Source organism: Anopheles ziemanni, chromosome 3, assembly GCF_943734765.1.
Source record: "Anopheles ziemanni chromosome 3, idAnoZiCoDA_A2_x.2, whole genome shotgun sequence".
NCBI classification, from domain to species: domain Eukaryota; kingdom Metazoa; phylum Arthropoda; class Insecta; order Diptera; family Culicidae; genus Anopheles; species Anopheles ziemanni.
The window spans coordinates 3146427-3167490 of record NC_080706.1 but is presented as its reverse complement, the minus strand read 5'-3'; the positions used below and the strand labels follow the sequence as shown (position 1 = coordinate 3167490).

At 46.4% G+C, this 21064-nt stretch overlaps 6 protein-coding genes across 7 annotated transcripts; 2 read left to right on the top strand and 4 right to left on the bottom strand.

Moving 5' to 3' along the window:
* Positions 1-1383: 1383 nt before the first annotated feature.
* LOC131288177 (Golgi resident protein GCP60) lies at positions 1384-3811 on the bottom strand. Of its 2 annotated transcripts, none has more exons than XM_058317289.1 (6): positions 3575-3811; positions 3461-3507; positions 2717-3395; positions 2524-2645; positions 2278-2449; positions 1384-2210 (listed from the first exon to the last, which is right to left on the bottom strand). In XM_058317289.1, exons 1-6 carry the CDS (start codon positions 3714-3716, stop codon positions 1960-1962), a joined length of 1413 nt encoding a protein of 470 aa, XP_058173272.1. In that variant the 5' UTR covers positions 3717-3811; the 3' UTR covers positions 1384-1959. The 2 variants fall into 2 exon arrangements, with proteins under 2 accessions (XP_058173272.1, XP_058173273.1); XM_058317290.1 differs by having other exon boundaries at positions 1384-2207.
* A 325-nt stretch (positions 3812-4136) lies between these two features.
* On the top strand, positions 4137-4804 carry LOC131288188 (DNA-binding protein SMUBP-2). Its single transcript, XM_058317301.1, has one exon. It carries the CDS (start codon positions 4169-4171, stop codon positions 4694-4696), a length of 528 nt encoding a protein of 175 aa, XP_058173284.1. The 5' UTR covers positions 4137-4168; the 3' UTR covers positions 4697-4804.
* LOC131288176 (26S proteasome non-ATPase regulatory subunit 2) lies at positions 4701-7901 on the bottom strand. The gene is made up of 4 exons (XM_058317288.1): positions 7747-7901; positions 5330-7652; positions 5136-5254; positions 4701-5067 (listed from the first exon to the last, which is right to left on the bottom strand). The coding sequence occupies exons 1-4, from the start codon at positions 7822-7824 to the stop codon at positions 4885-4887; spliced, it is 2703 nt and encodes a 900-aa protein (XP_058173271.1). The 5' UTR covers positions 7825-7901; the 3' UTR covers positions 4701-4884.
* A 650-nt stretch (positions 7902-8551) lies between these two features.
* LOC131288180 (acyl-CoA:lysophosphatidylglycerol acyltransferase 1-like) lies at positions 8552-12217 on the top strand. Its single transcript, XM_058317293.1, has 8 exons — positions 8552-8805; positions 9874-10453; positions 10533-10741; positions 10822-11036; positions 11098-11234; positions 11308-11549; positions 11616-11797; positions 11874-12217. The coding sequence occupies exons 2-8, from the start codon at positions 10434-10436 to the stop codon at positions 12126-12128; spliced, it is 1260 nt and encodes a 419-aa protein (XP_058173276.1). The 5' UTR covers positions 8552-8805; positions 9874-10433; the 3' UTR covers positions 12129-12217.
* A 1948-nt stretch (positions 12218-14165) lies between these two features.
* Positions 14166-15287, bottom strand: LOC131288181 (ketohexokinase-like). Its single transcript, XM_058317294.1, has 2 exons — positions 14852-15287; positions 14166-14795 (listed from the first exon to the last, which is right to left on the bottom strand). The coding sequence occupies exons 1-2, from the start codon at positions 15263-15265 to the stop codon at positions 14295-14297; spliced, it is 915 nt and encodes a 304-aa protein (XP_058173277.1). The 5' UTR covers positions 15266-15287; the 3' UTR covers positions 14166-14294.
* A 136-nt stretch (positions 15288-15423) lies between these two features.
* Positions 15424-17178, bottom strand: LOC131288184 (short-chain dehydrogenase/reductase family 16C member 6-like). The gene is made up of 4 exons (XM_058317296.1): positions 17049-17178; positions 16494-16706; positions 16083-16409; positions 15424-16012 (listed from the first exon to the last, which is right to left on the bottom strand). The coding sequence occupies exons 2-4, from the start codon at positions 16635-16637 to the stop codon at positions 15569-15571; spliced, it is 915 nt and encodes a 304-aa protein (XP_058173279.1). The 5' UTR covers positions 16638-16706; positions 17049-17178; the 3' UTR covers positions 15424-15568.
* Between the last annotated feature and the right edge of the window lie 3886 nt (positions 17179-21064).

The window sequence follows — 21064 nt, the reverse complement described above, 5'->3', positions numbered from 1 at the left end:
AGCTGCCGTAAGTCGAATGACGGAGCTGGTGATTCAAGGTTTCAACGCTTCCATAAACCCATCAACACCTTTGCAGATAAAAACTGCAAAAGCAAATGATATTATGCTTTATTAAATTTTTATTAAATCTATTATCACTTCCTCCTGCATAGCTCACAAATATTATCAGAGCAGTTTAAATTTTCCGCAAGCAAGATATAAAATACCGTCCGAACAAACACAATGGTCGGATGTTGATCGTGATCGACTGCTGGTGGGGCTACTACGAGAACGCCACATGAATGGAGCATATGTTTTCCCGAGGTGGCAGATTTTTTGTCACCAGCGAAAAGTGTACGACCACTTCCTTTCCTGAATGGAAATGAGAGCCCCCGTCACACGCCGCTCCGGGTCAGCATTTATCCCTTGTTAGTAATACATAACCTTGACACATCGTGTGCCACCCGTGAAACCAAGCCGACGTAACCGCTGGGCGACGGACGGCTAATGGCCAATCGGTTCCCTTCCTTCCCGTCGCCACTATCACTCCGGTGCATCACACGCCGCGAGGAAAGAAGAGAGGGATGGAAGGGAAAACGGCCACAACGAGCCACTGAAAACTGAGCACACTTTGATGGCCATTATTGTTTGCCATTTTCATAAGACACCCGCCATTAGACAGATTGGACATTGATTAGTGTCGTTTTTCCCATGGATTGTCGCGCACGCGACTTCCGTGGGGTCGTGGGGGGCGCTAGATGATGTACCTCCTGCCTTTGGACGTTGGGCGCATGCAGGAGGCAAAAGTCAGACATGCTGGAGATCGAGATTTCCCGTCCGAACTGCCGTCCAGCCGTTTGCGTTTTGTCTGTTTGCATAGGGGCAATTGTCTGTTGGCCGTTATCGGGTGTAGAAAATTTTCCGCACGGTCCCGTCCACCTGGGGTACGACACCGGATGACCCCATCCGGAGACCTCACGCGGTCCGGTCAATATCGTACGTCACAGCGAGCGAAGCGTACAAGTGCATTGGAAAACACATTGCACAATAGTTCGTAATCGTTATAATCGGCGTCGTTTTGCAGGAACCGGTCAACCTACGGCAACCCGGGTTCGGTCGCTCACCAGCCCGACAATAACAGAAATAGGAAAATTGCTGCCTCTTGCGAGAGAACATATGCTTCATCCGGTCGTGCGATTTATTCAATGGGATAGAAGGTGGAAGACGCGAACAGGTGCCAGATGAGACATAGATTTATTACACCACAACGATGCAGGGAAATTTTTAAAAATTCGAACCATACAAACGAACCACGCAGCGACCAAGTACATGTTACTATTTTACGCTGAAAATTGAAACACATCTCTACAAACAAGAACCACGTTGTGAACTGTGTTTACATTGAACAAAATGTATACCAATCGCCATTTTTATTTTCTCGTATGTACGTATGTGTATGTCTCGTACCGCGTGTACAATAATCTGTTGAACAATCAACATCCATTATCGATAAGTGTGCTTAGTTGGTTTATGAATCTTTTTTGTTTTTAGATTTACCTTGCTCTCCGAATGGATCTCTTGCTGTATCGAACAGTGAGAGCACAAGCATGATGAATTCCCGGAACAGAATCAACCAGCGTCGATCATTTGCATCCCTGAATATAGACTCAAACCAACGGAATCTGCCGTTCAACTATTGCAACTAATATACTCTATTGAATTAGGAAACATTTTTAGATACTTCTATACAACGTACAGACAACGTGTTAACGATTCAAACATCGAAACTGGTTCGAAATATATTTCGAAGCCGCACAGCAAATGGAGAGAATAGACATGGGTAGCTTGGGGACGTGGGGGGTTGTTTTTTCCTGTGGTTGATAGAATTCGATCGTTACTTTTTTCGTTAATATTTTGTCTAAATATGTTTATCTGAATGTGCTTGTGTTTGGGTTTATCTTTTCACTAGTTTGAAGCAAATTATCGCGTGTAGAAAACCTTATAGTAAAGCGTCTTCGGACGCCACAGGCTGTAGGAGTTGTCGAACTTGAGCAAGTACGTCCCTTCGCCTGGATAGGAGTGCGAACCGGCGTACACCTCCTGGTGGCATTCACGCCGATAGATCGGTATGATGATCGAGATGGGATTGCGCGATCCGAGCGCGCTCCCGGTGGAACTCGTTTGGCTGCTTTGCACTGGGCCACACTCTAGGTCTTCGGCACAAATTACTTCTGGTGGAGGTAGAGATCACGTGTTATAAGAAGTTGAATCATTGTTAGATCAGAAAGTGCATAATACCTTCGTCTTCCTCTATCGTATCGTCGTCCTCGTCACTTTCGCTGATGTGCACCGATACTTCGGTTGTAGGAGGTTTGCCCCACTCAAAGTATACTCCAAATCCGATATCATAACTGTCCGTTGCGAACTCCCAAAACAAACAAGAACCACCTTCGTGAGTTGGAACTTTGACCTGCCGATGGAAGATGATGAATATATTTTTAGATAATAATTGCCCAATATGGTAGTGCAAACTAGTAATATTACCGTTACTGTATCACCATGATTGACACGAATTACTCCGTCACCTTTTCCAGCCATAACTTCTTGTTTGAAGAGTTTTATGTCCGCCTTAGTCCACATATTTGCGGGACTAATCACAGCGTAATCTATGGAGTATTTAAAGATTTGAGTGTTAATTCCAATACAATCAATAGTATTCCTCCTGAGCCTCGCTTACCTCCAGAGTCGTTGTCACTGTCGCATTGTTCCTTAAACTCAAATTGACTATTTTCTTTCGTGGTAGAATTTGTTAATTCTCCCAGCTCGTTAGCGCCGGCACCGGTTGCACCGACAGTCGATGGATTCTCTCCCTCCTCCGGATCGGCATCGCCTTTCAGTCGGGCATAGTTTGTCGCTACCTGCGCTTGCAGCTGTTGCATATACTGATGGTAGTGCTCGTTCTGTAGCTGACGGATCAGCACGGCCTGCTGCTCTGGATTGCCCGGAAATTGAATTTCCGCGTACTCCTTGAACTGGTGGTACGTCTGCTGATTCAGTGCATCCTGCAACTGACGGCGCTGCAACTCCTCGCGATTCTTTTCGTCCTCGATTCGCCGCTGCTCTTCCAAGCGTTCCTTTTCGGCTGCCTGGGCTTCGGTGCGCTGAATTTGATCCTGTTCCGCCAGGCGTGCCTTTTCCTCCTTGTCCTTCTTGATCGCCTCGACGTACGGCTTGAACAGTGGACACAAGCGGTCCAGCAGGTCGATGAAGCCTTCCATCGCCTGAAGCTTTGTGATCGTGCCCAACTGTTGCCATGCTATTCTTCGATCCTTTCCGATTACGTCGAACATCCCCAGGGGTGGTGCCTTCATCAAATCCAGCGGACCGTGCGCCGCTTGCTGCGTGAATGCAACCAACTATACCAAAAGAAAATAGAAGGCTCATTCGAATCATATTATTGTTCCTAATTATCACACCTTACCTTCAGATTATCCTCATAGCTAAGATGGATTGCCTTGCCCGATTTTTCTGAAAAAGTAAAATTTATTAGTCATGTTTTCGCTCGTTCTAAGACGTGTAAATACTGTTGTCGTACCTTTGTAAAAACCGCACGCAAACTTGTACAACTCTTTGAGTGGAAGGTTCCATTTCATGATTTTATTACTGTTGGCGTTGGCCAGCCCATCGTCGATGGAAAGATCGTTCAGCGAGAGTTCTAGATTATCCGTAGCTATCATTTTATCGTACTGTTTTGAATCAAATTATCTCCGAAACACTGACATTCACGAAAGAACAAAAATGGCCAGACCTTGGGTTTAGGTGTGTGCACTAATAATTTCAAAGTTTCCACCAACTACAACTCAAATGCGGCCTCAAATTGTGCGGTTCCGCTATTAGTTTCACTGGTTTTCCCTTGGCGTTCTAGTTAAATGATTAAAACTTTACACGTTATCGCTATTCTGCAGTAGGTTCTTACAGGTATTTTCCCCGTTGTTTTCGATGTCATCAGTGTTGGCAGAATCTAGGCAGCTGTCAATTTTTTTACCAAGAACCGTTTGTTGATTTCGACGAACGAACAACGATTCTGCTGCTCAATTGTCAAACTAACAAACAATAAATAATCGATGTAAAACTCGCAGGATAAACAATTGTTCCGCGAACTCCGACTGTGCATTTGCACAATTCCAAAATGAGTGCAAATAATAAGAAAGGTAAAACTACTCCAGCTGGGTCGAAAAACGCGGGCACATCAGAACTTGTGCTCAACACGGATCCCAAAGTGGTCACGAAAGCTGCCGAACTGTTGCAACCAATCGAGACGGATGTCGTCGAAAAGAACCTTAACACCGTGCTGAACGCTGTGAAAACCGTAGATCAGACGTGCGATTTTAAAGGCTGCAAACAGAAAACCAACCTCGTCGGATCGGATTGTTCGTTCTGCAAGGAGCGCTTCTGCTTCCGGCACGGGCTGCCGGAAATACACGGCTGTGGCGATGCGGTCAAACGCAAAGAGCGTGAGGAGTTCCTTCATCCGATGACTGGCAAAGCTCGTGCTGAGCAGTATGAAAAGCAGAAAGCGCAAGTACGTTTGACGCAGAAGCTTAAACAGATGGGGCTGGAGCGGAAACAAAAACCTTCGACGGGCGGAAGTACCGGCACTAGCCGCGGTGGAGGTACAGCAGCATCCGCGCGAGGGAAAAGGCGAAACAATCCGTAGAATATCGGGTTCGAAAAATTATTATTTATTACCGTTCCTAAATGTATAAGTAAATGTTATTTAGCATTATCAAACGTAGCAATAAATCGACACACTCGGCTGTTTGTAGATTGTGGTCTGCCTTCTTGCCTTCCATATTTAGTATGATCATTAATGTTGACCGAATGCACGGAAGAGAATGCCACTTCTTACGGGACGTAGTTGGGATTTTTCCGCAAAATACAGAACCCTTCCATAATTGGCGTAAGGGAAATATATTCCTCAGTCGCCAGTTCGGCTCGTTCTCCCATCGCGAGCAAAACCGGAGTGGTATGAGTCTGGAAACCGGTGATGGTTTTCGGTTTACCGGCCTGTCCTACAACATCTACGGCCTACAAAAAGGAGACGAAAGTAAAATAAGTAACTGATCCACTAGCTTCTAGCGTTTGCTTATACGTACCATTCCAACGCGTACAGGGACAGGACACGAGTTTAAATCTTCGGTAAACGTGATCAGCATGCGAGGTTGCATGGCTGTTGTCAACGTGTAGAGCAGATAATGGGACTTTCCAAGGATTACTGTAAAGGATAGAGCACATATTTACCGGTTAGTAATTGAATTTTTTACTTGATTTGACGAATAAAAATACTCACTATTCTTAACATCCAGGAAAGAAACCAGTGCCGCCATAAGCCCAGCCACGGCCACCGGGCTCATCAGTTGACGGTCGCTATGGTACGGGCTGATAGTGAATGTACCCTTACCCAGATGAGTTAAACCTTGGGCAATGCGTACCATGAACAGGTTGTTCGGATCCTTTGCGTGGTACTGGGCCAGCTGGCGCAACATCGATGCCAAGCGGGCGTTATTTGTACCGGCGCCGACGAGACCCATGGCGAAGATGGCATTGTGCGCCACCTCGGCATCGCTGTCGTGCGAAAATTTGCTCAGTGTGTCGAGGATGTTGAGTTTCGGGTTGGACACTGAAATCAAACCCAGCGCCAGCGGAACGGCACGGCGAATGCAAGGTTCGCAGTAACGCAACAAGTTTCCGAACGACCGGAAAGCCATTTCAGCACCAATCTCCTCGCCCATGGCGATCAGCGCAATGCCAAGGACAGCGACGGCCTGACAACCGGAGAGATCTTTCTCCTTATCTTCCTTCTCTTTGCCCGCTGTCGCTTCCTTTGCGTCGGATTTCTTCGATGCCGGTTCCTCGCCGGCCGCCGGTTCGTAGTGCTCCGAGCAGAGATGCAGGAGCTGTTGAATCTTGAGCACGTTTCCGGTGCCAGCGTATGCGCAAATTTCTACCATCGTCGTGGCCATCGAGCGGAACGGCTCGGGAGCAATCTCGAGGGCAGCCGTCACCGTCTCAACCGCCTCCTGACGTCCCAGGTACACCAGACCAAGCCCAAGCGGAAGGAAACGGGAGTAAGTGTCCTTAAGGTCGGCTTCACTACGGTCCATGATAATTTGCAGCAACACCTCGGTGACCTCACTGTTGCACGATCCGACCGCAATCATGCCGAGGGCAAGGGCAGCGATTCCCATGACCTCCATCGTGGAGCCGGTGCGTCTTTCCGAGCTAAACACAGATCCGATCAGCTCCAGCACGACCGAACGGTTCGAGCCGGCGTATGCCAAACCAAGTCCGAGGATGGCTCCAATACGCATGGTGGCGTTCTGATGCAGCACGTAGTCAGAAAGCAAAGCCAACGCAGGATCGACCTCATTTCGCACGCCACAATTGACGATGCCGCAAGCGAGCAAAGCACCCGATTTGATGTAATCCTCGTTTGAGTACAAATACTTGTCGATCGGGGTAAGACCACCATCCACGTCCCAGAGCAGGATCAATCCAAGGGACGCCGTGGCACTTAGCATACCATGCTCCTTGTTCTTGTACAGCCACTTATTGCCATCCTCCATCAGCAGCTTGTCTTGGCCAAAACCAGCGTTCACGAATCCATTCACGAAGCTGGCCGCCAGATTTTGCCGGGCGGAATCGATCTGCGAGCCAAAGGGAGCACGCGAGTTGTCCAAATGCGACTTGTACACGTCTTCGGGCGTTTTCGGCTCCATAATGTCCAGCTCACGGGCCAGATTGAGGAAGTGATGGTTGAGATGAGAATTCGACATGATCTCTACCAGATCGTCGTTGTCGTTGTTTCCCTCCGGTAGCTCCAAGAATATCTGCTGCCGACCCAACATGAACGCCAGCTGCTTCTGCACGGCAGTGTCCGTGCAAGCCATAAAGATCTCCTTGATTAGCTCGGTGTCGTTGATCATCATCGCGAGACGCATCGCTTGGGTGTGCTGGTTAAACTTTCGCGACAGGTTGAGTGCGCACTTGAGCAAGCTGATGTTTTCCGGCTCGGCAACGTACGGCACACAGCTCTGCAGGTAGAGACACACGCGCGGATAAGCGCTTTCATCGACATAGTTTTCCAGCAGGTCGAGACGCTCGATTTCCATGAGCAGATCGCACGCTTCGGCCTCCGCATTGTGCGCCATGTTGTACGGGATGATCTGGTGGATCAGCTCGATCAGGCGATTCTTGAAGAGATTATCCGTCGATTCCGGCCAGTTCGAGGCGATTTCACCGGACAGATGGCGCACATACTCGTGACCCCATTCGCCGATGTTTTCAGTGCTGTTGTCGCTCAGCAGCCGGTAGACAAGACACTCCTTACCGGTGCCCATGGTCATCGCGAGAACGGAGATGATTTCGGCGCACAGCTTCAACGTCGTCACGTCCTTCAACTTGGCAGTCATTTTCTTGTGGATTTCCTTCATCGTTTCATAGTGAGGACGCATAAACTTTAGCGGCTTTGGCACGGACGTCATAGATGTGGTCGACGCCCGGATCAGGTTCGCCATGGCGTCCAGTGAAGGTCGGTATAGATCCGCGTCCGCTTCCTGGAGCCGTTCCACCAGCATGTTCAGCTCATCCTGTAGCTGCTTATCCTCATCGGACTGCACGGGAAGACATCCACAAAACACACAATGAACATAACGCATGACGGGGCATTTTCACTTTCTAAATGTAAGTAAAACCAGAAAAACTTACCAACTCCGTCTTTTCCTCATCCTTGTCCTTGCCCTTTGCTTTCACGACGGGCTCTTCGACTTTCTCAGTGGTAGACATACTGCAAAAGTTGATAAAATCTCTGGGACGACCGATTTACACTAAATTACAAATCACTCTTTGAGATCGCCGCGACGATGATATGTTGAATTTGTAGTTGTCAAATTTGAGGTTACCGAATGCTCAATTCCAAACGCAATATACGTTTATACAAGCAGCATCGAAGGGTCAAGTAGAGTTGAATCCATCAATACTGATGTTTGTTGACTGGACAAAGAAGTTTTCGCACTTCTGTAAGATGATTACGTATTTACAGAAGCATATAAAAGTTATAATATATTCTTAAAATATCGTTACAGTCGGAGAAATGTCCCATACTTTTGCTAAACCCGTTGATAATACAAGGTAACATACCGTTGCAGAAACTAGCACTGGCTTATATCTACCATCATTTTCGAAAATGACTGAGGGAGTGAAATATTTGACGAATTCGAAAATATTTCAGTTCGTTGAAATAATAAAAAGGCAAAACGAGGTTCAAACTAGACTCTCTACGACTTCGACTGATTCATCGTGCTAAAGTGCATTTTTTAAAGTTGAAAACCTTTTAATTCCCCTAAATTGACCGTATTCTACTGCGAACTTTCGTCGGTCAAAGTCATCAGACCGGTAATTCAAGGTCATCAAACCAGCAACGGTTCTAACGTTTTTTTGTTCTATTTTCCAAACTAAATGTCAACAAAAATGTCTTGATTTTTGGAACAGCAGCGCACTTTTGGAACGGCAAACAATCTGAACTCACGTTCCACTGCCCCGAACGTTTACAATCGATGGCAAATCTAAGCTGCGTTTTACAATATACGGACGCTTTGTTGAGCGGCGTGCTCGCTTCTAGAATACGAAACTAGTCGATACCCCATTAATTCGTGCTGTGCAACCGATGCAAGGTCAGTCGAGTGTAGAAACAAAAAGTCACAAGTGCGTTTGCTGTAAATTAGGAAAGAACCAATTGACACAAGCGTGTGGGATGCATCGGAAAAGGTAGGTGCTAACGGGAGACGATAGTGAAACCCTTTTGGTAAAACCCCCTTCGACACGGTGGTTGCTGACAGTATGTGCATCAAGATTGTCTATCTACAAAACCAGGAAGAGAAGAAAAAACCGTATGTCTCGAGTGTGTTTGGTCAGAAAAATCGATAAACATTCAATGTGTTCTATGGATTCGGTAGGCGAAACAGCTCTGTGCATTCATTGTCACCGTTGCCTTGGATGACGAAGGCAGGTCTCTGCTTAGTCGTTGGCAGGAATATCACGCCTCGTGCCGGTAGTCACAGAAAAAATTGGCCTGGCGGTCGTAAAAAGTGAGATGTTGATGATGAAGAAGTGCGAGGAAGGGTTTGAAGGGTGGTACACCCTTTACCTTAACCACGGATTGCAGTTGAGACGAGATGAGACATTCGCGTATTGATCGATTTGAGACGATGGAGAAAAGAATGCCTATGTGTTGGTCGCGCGTAGCGGTGTCGTATGAATCATGTAGGACTCTTATCTACGGCGCAGTGCTGTGGTTCACCCATGCCCTCCACCGACCGCCCGGAATCCGCTCATCGATCCGTTATCAGCGCCGGAAGACCCAAAGGCCGTGTCGGAGGTCCGGCCAAATCCGCACGCTGATAATAATATCGCGCGCTTGTGTTTACACACAACGACGCCGTATGTTTTGATTGCATCGCAACGCACACAGAACCGAAGGCGTCTGCGTTGTGATTTTTATGTTTTTTACTTATCATCATCAGTTCGGTGCTCGCCCGGCGACTTTTGGACTTTCGGCCGTTGTCTTCCGATCTTTCGTAAGGCACATTGTTTCCTGTTCCGAGACTTAGCGCGTGTTATCATAACATTAGACGTGTGATCGATTCTAATCGCAACATACCGCAAACGTTGGTCACACCAGTTGCTCAATGAAACCAATGGGGCAACAGATCTCTATCAGAAGTGATTTTAAGCGATAGCAACATTTCCCATTTTTTATTGATAATGTGGAGATTATTCTGTAATCATTCCTTTTCCATTCTTTTGGTGATGCACGACGACGATGATGACGACCAGGACCTCGTAACAAATCAATGTATCCTTCGGATAATGCTTTTTGCTGCAGCGCTTCATCATCATCTGAATGCAACCGACTTTCTAGGGCTAAGCAGGAGGAGAAGAAGCTGAAACACTCGTACAAAAACCGCAGTGTCAAGCGGCGCAGGAAGCACAACACGGGGAAAATAGGATTGCCATACGCCGAACGTTCCATCTGCCTTTAACTCGCTCCTCGGCCCTGCCTCCTACTTCCCCCAAGCAAACACACACTCGAGCACACTCTGGACAGATGGGTGACGCAAAATGGTGCTATCATAAATTAGCCTAGAAAATCTTCTCCCTGGAGCACGCAGCAGTGTGCTTCTCGCGTGTCCAACTTGAAGATTAATCGCGAGAAAGCGGTAGCAGCTATAGCATCGCTAGTAGTAGTAAGAAGCTGGTTTGGTAGAATTAAGGCGCCAGTGATAAGGGGGCTAGAAAAGTCCCGTTTGTCCAGTACGTATTAACATTCCGTGACCACACCGAAGGAAGGGCTGTTGGTATACGATTAAAAGCGCGAATTAACCAACGGAACAACCATGCCGTGCTGTAGTTTAAGGTAAGAATCATTCAAACGGAACGATTGCTGAAATCGCCTTGTAATTCGCCTGACACGTGATTTTGTGTTATCGTTACAGAAAAATCATCAAGTACCCTCGGTCGGTGTTGAGGACGATTCTGGTGGTCGCGAACAACATCTATTGCGTGCCGACGTACCTTGTGTGGATGTTTCTACTGCTACCCTTGAGAAAGATTCACGAAACGTACTATTACCGGATCGAGGGTATACTGTTTCATTGGCTACTTGCAAATGTATCCATGTGGTCTTGGACAGCTGGATATGAAGGTAAATTGTTATCACTCGAAAGAAGACACCCGGATGGATTACCGTGAATGAACGTTCATTTTTCCTTCTATACTTTGCAGTAGTCGAAATGGGAGACGATATAACGACGGCCTTCGACAAACGTACTCTGGTCCTAGCGAATCACCAGAGCACCTCGGATGTGCCGCTGCTGATGGCGGCGTTCAACGCCAAGAAGGGTATACTGCCGAACATCATGTGGATCATGGACCGGCTGTTCAAGTACACAAACTTTGGTGCCGTCAGTCTGGTGCATCAGGACTTTTTCATTGCATCGGTATGGAAACTCTTTCCAGTAGCTTACGAAAATCTCCTAACTTTCGGACCGTTTCTTTCAGGGAAAGAATAATCGCGACAAGTCGTTGGAGCAACTGAAATCACACATTTTGAAATGTTATATTCCGCGGAGGCGAAAGTGGATGGTGCTGTTTCCGGAGGGAGGTTTCTTGCGAAAGCGGAAGGAAATAAGCCAAAGGTAAAATGTGAAATTTGTTCCTAATTTTTTGCCAGTAATTTAAATGGATTTGTTTGTTATTGTTGAATGGCAGATTTGCGGAGAAAAATAATTTACCAGTATTAAACAATGTCACCTTGCCCCGTGTGGGTGCGATGAAGGCGATCATTGACATGCTCGGTGCGCCGAGCGATCTCAACAACAGCTCGGCCACCACTAATCCCTCCTCGGGATCACTTCTAGGCAGTGGTGTAAGACAGGAAGCGGCCAAACAATCGGACGGCAACAGCACTATCATCAATAGCGAAGCAATAATTAAAGATGACGATGACTGTGGTGAGGACTCAAAACTAAATCAACATATTTGAATATTTTTTCTCATGGATCATTTGTTTGTGGCAGATAACTGTAAGGACGCTTCGTATGCATTGCTTAATGGGCAATCGGGAGGATGTCTGGAGTACATACTGGACATTACTATTGCGTATCCTCAAGGTGTTCCACTAGATTTACCGAACATCGTGCACGGAATGCGAGAGCCCTGCCAGACATTTTTATTCTACAAACTTTACCATAGTTCGGAGGTAAGACTTAATGACCGTACCCCCGGGTGCAACAAACGCGCCATTTTTACCTTCTCCCTCCCCTTTGAAACCGTAGGTTCCACGGGAAAGTGAATCTCTCACGCAGTGGTTGTACAATCGGTTTTACGAGAAGGAGAAACTGCTTGAAGAATTCTACCGCACCGGAACATGGCCAAACAGCTGTTGTATTCCGCCGACGGTGGTGCACCAGGATTTGCTTCGTTTTCTGCTAATTCATCTGTTTTTCGTCACTTCGACCTACGTGCACTTGCAGTTGATTTTAACGTTAATCAACTACACCAACATAATGTACGTTTACTTTCTGAGCTAAATTTCGGAGGCAATTGTATTGTTTCCGTTCGCTTGTACTCTCTCTAATCTCGCGCAGCTACAATATGGTGTGTAAGCCATGAAAAAAAAACAACATAATACAAAACGAAGCAGCAGAGACAAAACAGAAGATAACAAACTAAGAAAATAACTAAGTCGCACCAAATGATGGCTCGTCATTATTTACTAACTTATTAGTGAACATAATGCCCCTTTTGTGCTAATGTTACCCTTATTGTATATGGCTGTAGCGGTAATTAAGGTTTTAGGAATGGTGTAGTCACAACGGAGCATCTAAGATGTTCCGCTTAGAAAGTCTGGGAGCATCTTTACATGCAACACGAAACTAGAACGGGAGAATTAGAAAAAAAAATGCTGTAAGCGAGGAAGTTATAAGTGTAGGTGTGCAACGTTCAACAGTCACCACTAACGGAAGGACAGTTGGCGTGGAACTTTTCCCTTTCACACGAAAAAAAAAACAAAAAATACCAGCAAAGGTCTAAAACGCACATCCAATAACAGAACTAAAAAAAGGCATATTGATGATAGCTGGCACAAAAAGAAAAGTACTCCTTCAAAAAGCACCATCTTACGATGACTAAACATAAAGCAAGACTTTCGATCAATGGGAAACAAAAACGAACTATAGCACGGACTAAAAAAACCAGTTATTCTATACAAAGAGCAAACAATATTAAGGATAAGAACAGAGAAGAAAATGAACACGCGGGCGAGATGTGCAAAACAGATTCATACAGCTTGTAATGTCGAAGCGAACTCGCGCTAGAGCGTAGAATCACGTCCCCCGCCCCTGGCATCATTGGCTTTTTATTCCACTCCCTCCTCGGCTAGGTTTAGGATGTCTTCGTTGGTTATACTACCACACGCCATGGCACTGACCAAAAGACGAGGATGTACTGAAAAGGTAGACGCGTTTTACTGTCTTTACGAGCTTTTGAACGAGGTCGGTCCGGCTAGCGGCGAGGATAACAAAGCATTAAAACACATACACCACGTATCGTAATGTATGTCTGTTGGGTAGAAAACGAGAGCTAGAGAACTGTTCAAAACAGGGGTTGTTTACACGCTTTAAGTTTTTGTAGGTTAATGAATTTTTTCCCTAACTTTTCCATACCATTCGGAATGGAGTAAATGGCGTAATAAGTATCCTTCAGGGGATCAGCGAGCGGGGTGGCAGAAAAACCGACTGTAAATAGTATACACAACAAGGCAGTTTCCGTTTTACAACTTTTTCCGTACAAAGACAAATACAACAAACATTCTAGCTGAGAGTTCGCTTAGTAAAGCTATTCAAATCAAAGCAATCCTTTGAATTGTGCAAAGACACCGCGAGTGGAGACCGATGATGATGATGATGATGATGATGCGATCGGACACGATAGGCGATGGTTGAGACTTAGCTTTTCTCTTTTCCCACGTGTGTGTATACGGCTTTTGGCGTAAACCGATTAGGAGTAAGCATCCCTTCACCGATCACGGGAAGGATAATAATAATTATAATCCGCACGTTGTGCTGTGTGTTGTGTGAAAGTGTGTGAGTGTGTATGTGGCCGTTTGTGCGCGGTGATGGCAGGGTTTGCAAGCATGGAATTAGCACTCGTGCGTTATTTAGTGTGTACATGTAGCACAAGTTCCGTTTCAACAAAGAGGTTGAGCCAGAAGATTTAATTTAGCCAGTGTCGTTACTATATACTTCGCCAATCCTTTGCTCATTTTCTTAACCGAACCGTCACACGCTCACTGTACACACACACACGCGTATAAATGTGCAAACGATCTTAACGGGCAATGCCTAAGAGTTTCCTATAAGATCAACATCCTTTAGCCACAATTTAATCCTTTTACTCTTTTGCTCATGAAAATTGGCAATCATTCTTTGAAATGAGTCTTCGAAGTATGAGGAAAAGGGTATTGAGAATTGAAATTGATCAAAAGATGAAAACATTGTTGGAAAAACTATGGATTGTCCGTTCAAAGATTGTAAGAAAATGATGAAAAATGCTACTGGTGTGTGTGTTTAAGTGCGCGTGTGGATTTGAGGGACTGGTCATAATGCATCGTTGCGTCCCAGTGAGTTTGTACACGTTTTCGATTTTTTTCGAATAGAATACGAAAGCAAAATTTGGAAAATCCCGCTCTGTTGTGTTTATTTTCCTAATCCGCTTCCATCCGGACCATCGAATCCGAAATGCGCCAATTTATCGCCAGCCAATCGGGAGGCAAACTCTAGTGCCTCTTGTAGCGTTTTGCTTCCACCGGCCAGTTGAAAGATGCATCCGGCAACGAAAGTATCCCCGGCACCGAGACTATCCCGTATCACTTCCGGTGGGAAGGTACGCTGGGTATACCAACGTCCTTCCCCATCCAGCGCGATGGTGTCACACGCACCCCAAGGACAGATGATGGTTTTCGGACCGGGGTAGGATTGTCTCAGTGCTTCGACAGCAGCACGGGCACTTTCATGGCCGAGAAAGCGTGCAAAATCCTTCCCGACAAAGACATAATCGATGCCCTGCTTGAGAAGATCCAGATTCGACGAGCGTGGTTTTTCTAATTCTACTGAAATGGTTATTTTGGAATGTCCGTTTTCGTTCCAGCGATTGATGGCGTGTATCATTTCCATTATCTCCGCCGTGTTACGTCGACCCTACGGGACAAAACGATGAATAATCGCTATCGTGTAAGGCATATCGCTTTTCCTACCTCGAAATGAATCCATTCATACTCCGCAAAGTCGATCTTGGCGAAATCATCCTTTGTTAGCTCCGGCAAATTCGGATTGCTGTGCACGATCGTTCTCGTGCCCGTCGCTAGACTCAGCCAAACGGTCGACAGTGGCACCTCCGTGTTCCGATGGTAAACGCAGTGGTCGAACGCGATCTGTCGCTTCCGAAGATCGTTCAGAGCGAACTGGAACGTATTGGAATCGCTGAACGACGCTAGCAGCTCGCAGCGGGAGCCGAGGTTTGCCAGAACGGTGCAATTGTTCGACGCATTGCCTCCACGCTGCCAGCGGCTCGATTGGCAGCGTTGGTCGGAGTCTTCCACCGGATACGTATCACATATTTGTATGATATCGATGTTGCAAAGCCCAACGCAGAGGATCTTCTTTTCCATCCTATCGAGGGGTGCACATGAAGCCACGAGATTCAATCAAACTATTGATCAAGAAAACAGCAACGTGGGGCTTAGTCAAACGTTGATTGTCAACTGCAATTTGTACACCAAACAGTATTTCTAATAACTTCTATAACAAAAAAAAAACGCGTGTATTTCATTAAACAATCTGTACCGATCGATATACGACTAAATTTATATTTGGTCTTTTAGTTCATTCAAAGCATAATCGCTTGTTAGCGTAAATATTAGCAGCAAAATCGAAACAACGTAATAGCAAACAAAACAACGTTTAATCCACTCTCAAAGATCCAATCCGGTGTCAATCAGCTCCCGAAGCAGCAGCGTTGCCTTGCGGGGCAGCAGTCGTAGGAGGTGACTTAGAAGGAGCAGATATCTTGGAATGCTTATCTCGAGCTCGTTCCGCCGTACGCCGGCAATGATGCGACGGGCCGCCTCGTCCGACTTGATGCGCCCGAACGCGGACGAGATACGCAACCGGATATCGTTGAGGCAGTGGTCGGTGATGATGAATGGATAGATGTGCACCAGTGTGGTGTGGATTGTGTGCTGGCGCTTTTCGATGCGCAGCTCTTCCAGCGTTGATTCATACAGCCCATGTACGGCGAACTGAGAAACGGCCAGTGGCATCTGGTGCTTCAGCCCACTGACTCCCGCCACTGAGGTGAGAAACACGACATGCCCGTGGGAAGCTTTTTTCATCTTCGGTAGGATTGCTTCTAGAAGCTGCCAATTGTGGGAAAGGTGAGTTAATTGCACAAAAAAAGGCATGATCTATATATGCATTTGGACTTACCAAAAAATGGGAAACAACACCAACGTTCAGTGTGGTCTCGATCGGTGGTGGTTCCGTAACGAGACTCCTAGCGCTTGGCACATTGCAGCAGTGAAACAGCAAACTGATGGTTCCGAAGTTGCTCTCGATGGCACCAACCGTTTTACTAATGTCCGCCTTGTTAGTAACATCACATTCATAGGAACAGGCCACACCGCCGTTGGATTGAATCTTTTTCACCAACAGATCGTTGTCCGTTGTATTAATGTCGATGCATGCCACCTTGACACCCAGTGCTGCTAGCTGAATGGCCAGATCGTAACCTACACCACGACCACTGCCAACCACCTGAAAAGGTACGCAGTGTTCCGCTAATCAATCGTATTCAATCTCAAATTGTTCTCTCGGTCTACCATTTGCTTCGATACTTACGGCTGCGACCTCTCCGGTGAGACTCTTCGCTTTCGGGGGTCGCACCAAGTGAAACAGGGACTTCAGGAGTGTGAGGAAAAACTGCACCAGGATGATGAGTACATCCCAGCAGAAAATGAGTGTGGCGTATAGTCGCAAAATCATCAAGACGGGCTTCCGGTGGCACTCGAGCCAAGCAGGTAAATGAGGCGGACTGTCTTTGGCTTCACTGGGCTAAAATAAATCAATGTTATCGCTTCAGTATTTGCGGTACGCATTAGAGAGGGCATGTAGGAATAGGTAGGCCGGCAATACTTTGGTTCACTGTAGATTTACTTACATGAACCCTCGGCATTTGTCGGTTGCGCATCCTTAAGGGGTTTGCGTAAATATTTTAAATTGCAGCAAAAACAAGCAACTTACTTTTCAAAGCACTTTTTGGCAGCACCACAAGTTATCGTATATTAAATTAATTAGTGATTTGGCAGAATCGATCAGCGCTCGTTTCACTTGTGTTATCTAGGTTTCGCGTCCACAGAACATTCTTATCAACGTTCACCATCGTACGTGACTTACCTTTTTTCCCTGCGTGCTTCGCGAACGCTCTACTTAATCCGGTTTTCTGTCCCCTGTGTTCTGTTAATCTCACCATCCAAAGTCCAATGGTTCAGTTCGATCAATCTGTAATGACGACAACGGGCGTGCGAACGTCTGGTAGGCGAACTGACGAACGAATGTGCGGATCACAACAAAACAACGAGGACGGCAAACGGCCTTTGACAGTTTGAGTTGTCATTTTCTATAAGCAAAATATTTACTCTATGACCAAGGTACATAGACGAAGCATCATACACCTTGGTAAATATTTTAAAACTAATGTTCGTTAATAATTTTTTTATTACCTAAACATGTGACATGGTTTTTTAGCAAATTAAATATTCCCCGTCCACTCTAGTTTTGAGTAAACGTGCTTTCTGGTTTGGTTCAGTAGAACAATTTTGAAATTTAAAATCGTTTCTTCCTATTTTCTAGACCCATAGCAAAAATTTAATCATACTACCATTTTAATCGGTATAAAAGGACATGAAAGAGCCCTTATTCAAATCTGTTACTTTTGTTAGCTTGCATAATTGCCTTCAATCATCAAGAACGATCGTACCTGATCTCAGAATTTAACCGATAAGCATGTTAGTTATTCTACGATTAAAATCTTCCATTTGGTTTGAAGTGGTCAGTTTGCATCGACAATGTTCTAACCGATCAAGCATACGAGGTGTGGTTAATCAGCCTATAATGTTTTCCAATAGGTGCCAACATGCATAACACGGGTAATTGATTCGCTGAAAGTGCGGTACTGTTACCGACAGTTTAGCACTATAATTATACCGTTTGTTTGGTCCCGCTTTACATGCCTGAGCGGGTACGTTCCGATTCAACAACTTTGGGCGCTTCTCGTGCGCGGCTGGCGATGCCATCTCGCCTCCGGGCACTTGCCGCCCCATAATGGCTGATGATGTAGTTATTTATAATCTTAACCGGTGTGGGGTGGACCGTCTCGCTGGCCGTTCCTCTGCGGAAGATCGCTTCCCAGGCGAAAGAGTTGTGGGAAACGCTTCCCGGCCATGCGACGTAGCGGATTTTTGCGCCCCACAGAAGAATACTTGGGAATCGGATCTGGCCTACCCCGTACCGCCGGCCGAGGTGCTCGGATGCGGGAGATACGGTCATCTTTAGGTGTGTTTGCAATTCATTGACTGGCGCTGGGTAGGGCGGAAATTTCTCGTCGTGATTCGTGTGGACTAATTTCTGGCTGGGATGAAGACGAACGGGAAACGAGGTACCAGAGATCGTAGATTGACAGCCGTAAGCCCGCGGAAATAATGCTTACCATCATCGGCTCCGAGCCCATTCCTTTCCACCATTGACCGGGCGTGGAGAAAGGAGGTGAGCTCGAGCCATAGATTGGGCCGCCACCGAGCACTCCAGCAGCAAATTATTATTACACCAACATACACCGGCCGTCCCCTCGCCAGGGGTATCCGCAGGCAGCTCTTTTGGGGGGAAATTTTTGGGGCCGTTTCATTATCATGGGCATCTTTTACGATCATCAGGTCATAGATCTCCGTGCGCCATAACATTTGAAAGTGTACAAATCGATAACAGCATGACCAATGCTCGGGCCTATGCTGGGCCGAATTCCGCCGATCGGCTTGAATCCATTCGATTTTTCCACCCTTCCCTTCTTCCCACCCGGTGCGTAATGCTTCTAGGTGCGTCAAAGCCGGCGGACCGGTAGGAGAAATCATGCAAATATTACCACTAACAACATAATAACTCCCGGTGGAGCAATTATTTATCGACTTTCGAACGTGACGATCGCAGGTCAGCACTGCGCGAGAGGTCGATTGCTAACGCTGACGAGTTCGTCCGCTGGTCAAGCACCTTTTGAACCTTCACACACTAACTATCCTTTAATGTTAAATGTGGCATTTCTCTACTTCTTTACGGCGGGGGAAAAACACTCTATACGGTCCCATTATGGACAATGCGACCGACTGTGCGAACAAACATTTCATTTCAAGTCATTTCATGCTTGGCGAAGTTGCGCAGTGCAGTTTTTCTAATGATGCAGTGTTCTGGGAGAACTCCCACTTGAAGAAAGGAAAGAACGCTTTCCATCACCGGAAAACGGGCTGGAAAATGGAGGCGAGGGATGAAGGCTAATTATTACACTTGATAGTAATCGCTTGATGGAAATGGAAGAAGAAAAATGCAACAATGATAATTTTGATTTATATGTGCTGTTGTGCTTGCACGGAAAGCGACTCCACATACATAAATTGTCATGTGCTATGGTTGGTAAAAAAAAGATGACATATTCTGGGAATAAATGAAGATCCTAATGCTGTAACTGTTAATTTTTTTTACAAAACTGACGATTGCGTTCTATTTTTAATAATATTTAAATTTATTGTGGAATGCCATATGTTTTTTTATAGGGAAATCAAATATCCGTTAGGAAAATATCTTTTGAAAAACATAAATCAACCTGCTAAACTAACTTGTAGGTTACAATTGCTTGCAATGCTCAGAAAATAGTAGACAGTTCTCGAAAAAAATCATCTCGAGACCGATCGTCTTGCACCGGTTTATCTCGTGTGCAGCGTAAGAATGGTATTTCAAACACGACTGAAGAAGAGCGCCTCCCTCCTCGGGAAGCAACTGGTAGCAAGAGCGAAGCAGCATAATAACAGCAACACAACATACCCCCCGCAAAGGGGAATGAGCACTGGGGAGCGAACTGGCAGCGAAAGAAAACTGTGTATGTTGCTTCTTTATCTGGCTCCAAAACCGTTGCGCCAGCCACAGTCTGCAGTCGATATTCAGCCTGCACGGACGCACGAGACGGAACCTCGATACAGCTTCTGGAGCATCCGACCGAGTGCTTCTGGATCTTTGCACCTCGCAGGTGAAGAAGGTGTTCAGGGAGATCATTCTTGAACCCACAAAGAAAGAAGAAAGCGAGACAGAGCGGAGCAAGAAAAGAAAGCTGAAAGTTGCTGGTGTTTGAGAACGCGCCGTTTGGAAGGAGGAGAAGTGGTTCGAACTACGGTGAGATTTAAATGAGCATGGACTCAGCGCGATCGTCTTAGACTCTGGACGGGTTAGTCGAGTGCTGACCGAGCACAGGAAAGTCGTTTACGAGACGAGCAAATATATTTCGGAGTGCCGAAGAGCGCTACATACTACAAGTGTAAAGTGTAAAGTGAAGTGGTTCAAGCAGGGAAAAGTGTTGTCAAAGGATCCGTCCACCGCTCGCTGAGCAACTGTCGATTGGAACTGGTGCATTAGAGGGTTCGAGTGGAATACGGAATAAACTCGTTAGCCTGCGCTGGTTTCGTGACCTGCGAGCCATCGAAGTAAGGAGAAGAAAATAGAATTTAGCAAGTTTCCGAGACGCGTCGGATCTGCAGAAGTGGTGGTCAGTGTGCAGCTTCACGAAAACATTCGGCCTAACCGGTGTGGAGAGAGATATATCCACATCCAGCTCCAATCGTAAAACATTGGCTTCCACGGCCCCGTTTTGCCGTTCCTTCCTTCCTTCTCTCGACTGGTGGCGACAAAACATAACGGTAAGAATCCGGGGTCTAGAATGTTGGTCATACACCTTTACGGGGCTGCAGCATAACACCATTCAAATGGCGTTGAGGATGGAGAAGAAAGTTTGTCTACCGCGGATTATGGCAGGGATCGTCGAGCTCCCTCTGTCCACGCAAACGGGTGTTCGAGGGTGTTAAAGGTGCTGGCTAGTCCGGGGTTATGACGTTAGGATGTTACATTCTTTCCCACCGTTTCCGTTCGGGGTCCCAAAAACCATCAATTACATCCCCTTGCAACGCCCGCTCCTCGACAACCGGGATCAAAGTAGGCCAAAAGTCTCGCAGGGTTTGCGGTGACTCGTCGTGCGCGGTGTGAATGAACTTTGCCTGGGACGGGCACCGGAATGAGGACGTCCGACGACCACAACGACGCGCCTGGGACTATGTCTGCGATCGTGGCCATTTTTTTGCCTTTTTCAATGTTTGCCCAAA

What these genes read in the sequence shown, in the direction of transcription:
- LOC131288177 (XM_058317289.1), bottom strand. Translation starts at nt 3,716, where the DNA reads ATGATAGCTACGGATAATCTAGAACTCTCGCTGAACGATCTTTCCATC. An exon ending in TGCGTGCGGTTTTTACAAAG is followed by an intron (nt 3,508 to 3,574) that starts GTACGACAACAG and finishes TTACTTTTTCAG; the next exon opens with AAAAATCGGGCAAGGCAATC. An exon ending in TACGATAGAGGAAGACGAAG is followed by an intron (nt 2,211 to 2,277) that starts GTATTATGCACT and finishes TACCTCCACCAG; the next exon opens with AAGTAATTTGTGCCGAAGAC.
- LOC131288188 (XM_058317301.1), top strand. Translation starts at nt 4,169, where the DNA reads ATGAGTGCAAATAATAAGAAAGGTAAAACTACTCCAGCTGGGTCGAAA.
- LOC131288176 (XM_058317288.1), bottom strand. Translation starts at nt 7,824, where the DNA reads ATGTCTACCACTGAGAAAGTCGAAGAGCCCGTCGTGAAAGCAAAGGGC. An exon ending in ATGAGGAAAAGACGGAGTTG is followed by an intron (nt 7,653 to 7,746) that starts GTAAGTTTTTCT and finishes CTTCCCGTGCAG; the next exon opens with TCCGATGAGGATAAGCAGCT. An exon ending in TTTCCTGGATGTTAAGAATA is followed by an intron (nt 5,255 to 5,329) that starts GTGAGTATTTTT and finishes TATCCTTTACAG; the next exon opens with TAATCCTTGGAAAGTCCCAT.
- LOC131288180 (XM_058317293.1), top strand. Translation starts at nt 10,434, where the DNA reads ATGCCGTGCTGTAGTTTAAG. An exon ending in ATGCCGTGCTGTAGTTTAAG is followed by an intron (nt 10,454 to 10,532) that starts GTAAGAATCATT and finishes TTATCGTTACAG; the next exon opens with AAAAATCATCAAGTACCCTC. An exon ending in TAAAGATGACGATGACTGTG is followed by an intron (nt 11,550 to 11,615) that starts GTGAGGACTCAA and finishes TGTTTGTGGCAG; the next exon opens with ATAACTGTAAGGACGCTTCG.
- LOC131288181 (XM_058317294.1), bottom strand. Translation starts at nt 15,265, where the DNA reads ATGGAAAAGAAGATCCTCTGCGTTGGGCTTTGCAACATCGATATCATA. An exon ending in ATGAATGGATTCATTTCGAG is followed by an intron (nt 14,796 to 14,851) that starts GTAGGAAAAGCG and finishes TTTGTCCCGTAG; the next exon opens with GGTCGACGTAACACGGCGGA.
- LOC131288184 (XM_058317296.1), bottom strand. Translation starts at nt 16,637, where the DNA reads ATGATTTTGCGACTATACGCCACACTCATTTTCTGCTGGGATGTACTC. An exon ending in TCACCGGAGAGGTCGCAGCC is followed by an intron (nt 16,410 to 16,493) that starts GTAAGTATCGAA and finishes GTACCTTTTCAG; the next exon opens with GTGGTTGGCAGTGGTCGTGG. An exon ending in GTGTTGTTTCCCATTTTTTG is followed by an intron (nt 16,013 to 16,082) that starts GTAAGTCCAAAT and finishes CACAATTGGCAG; the next exon opens with CTTCTAGAAGCAATCCTACC.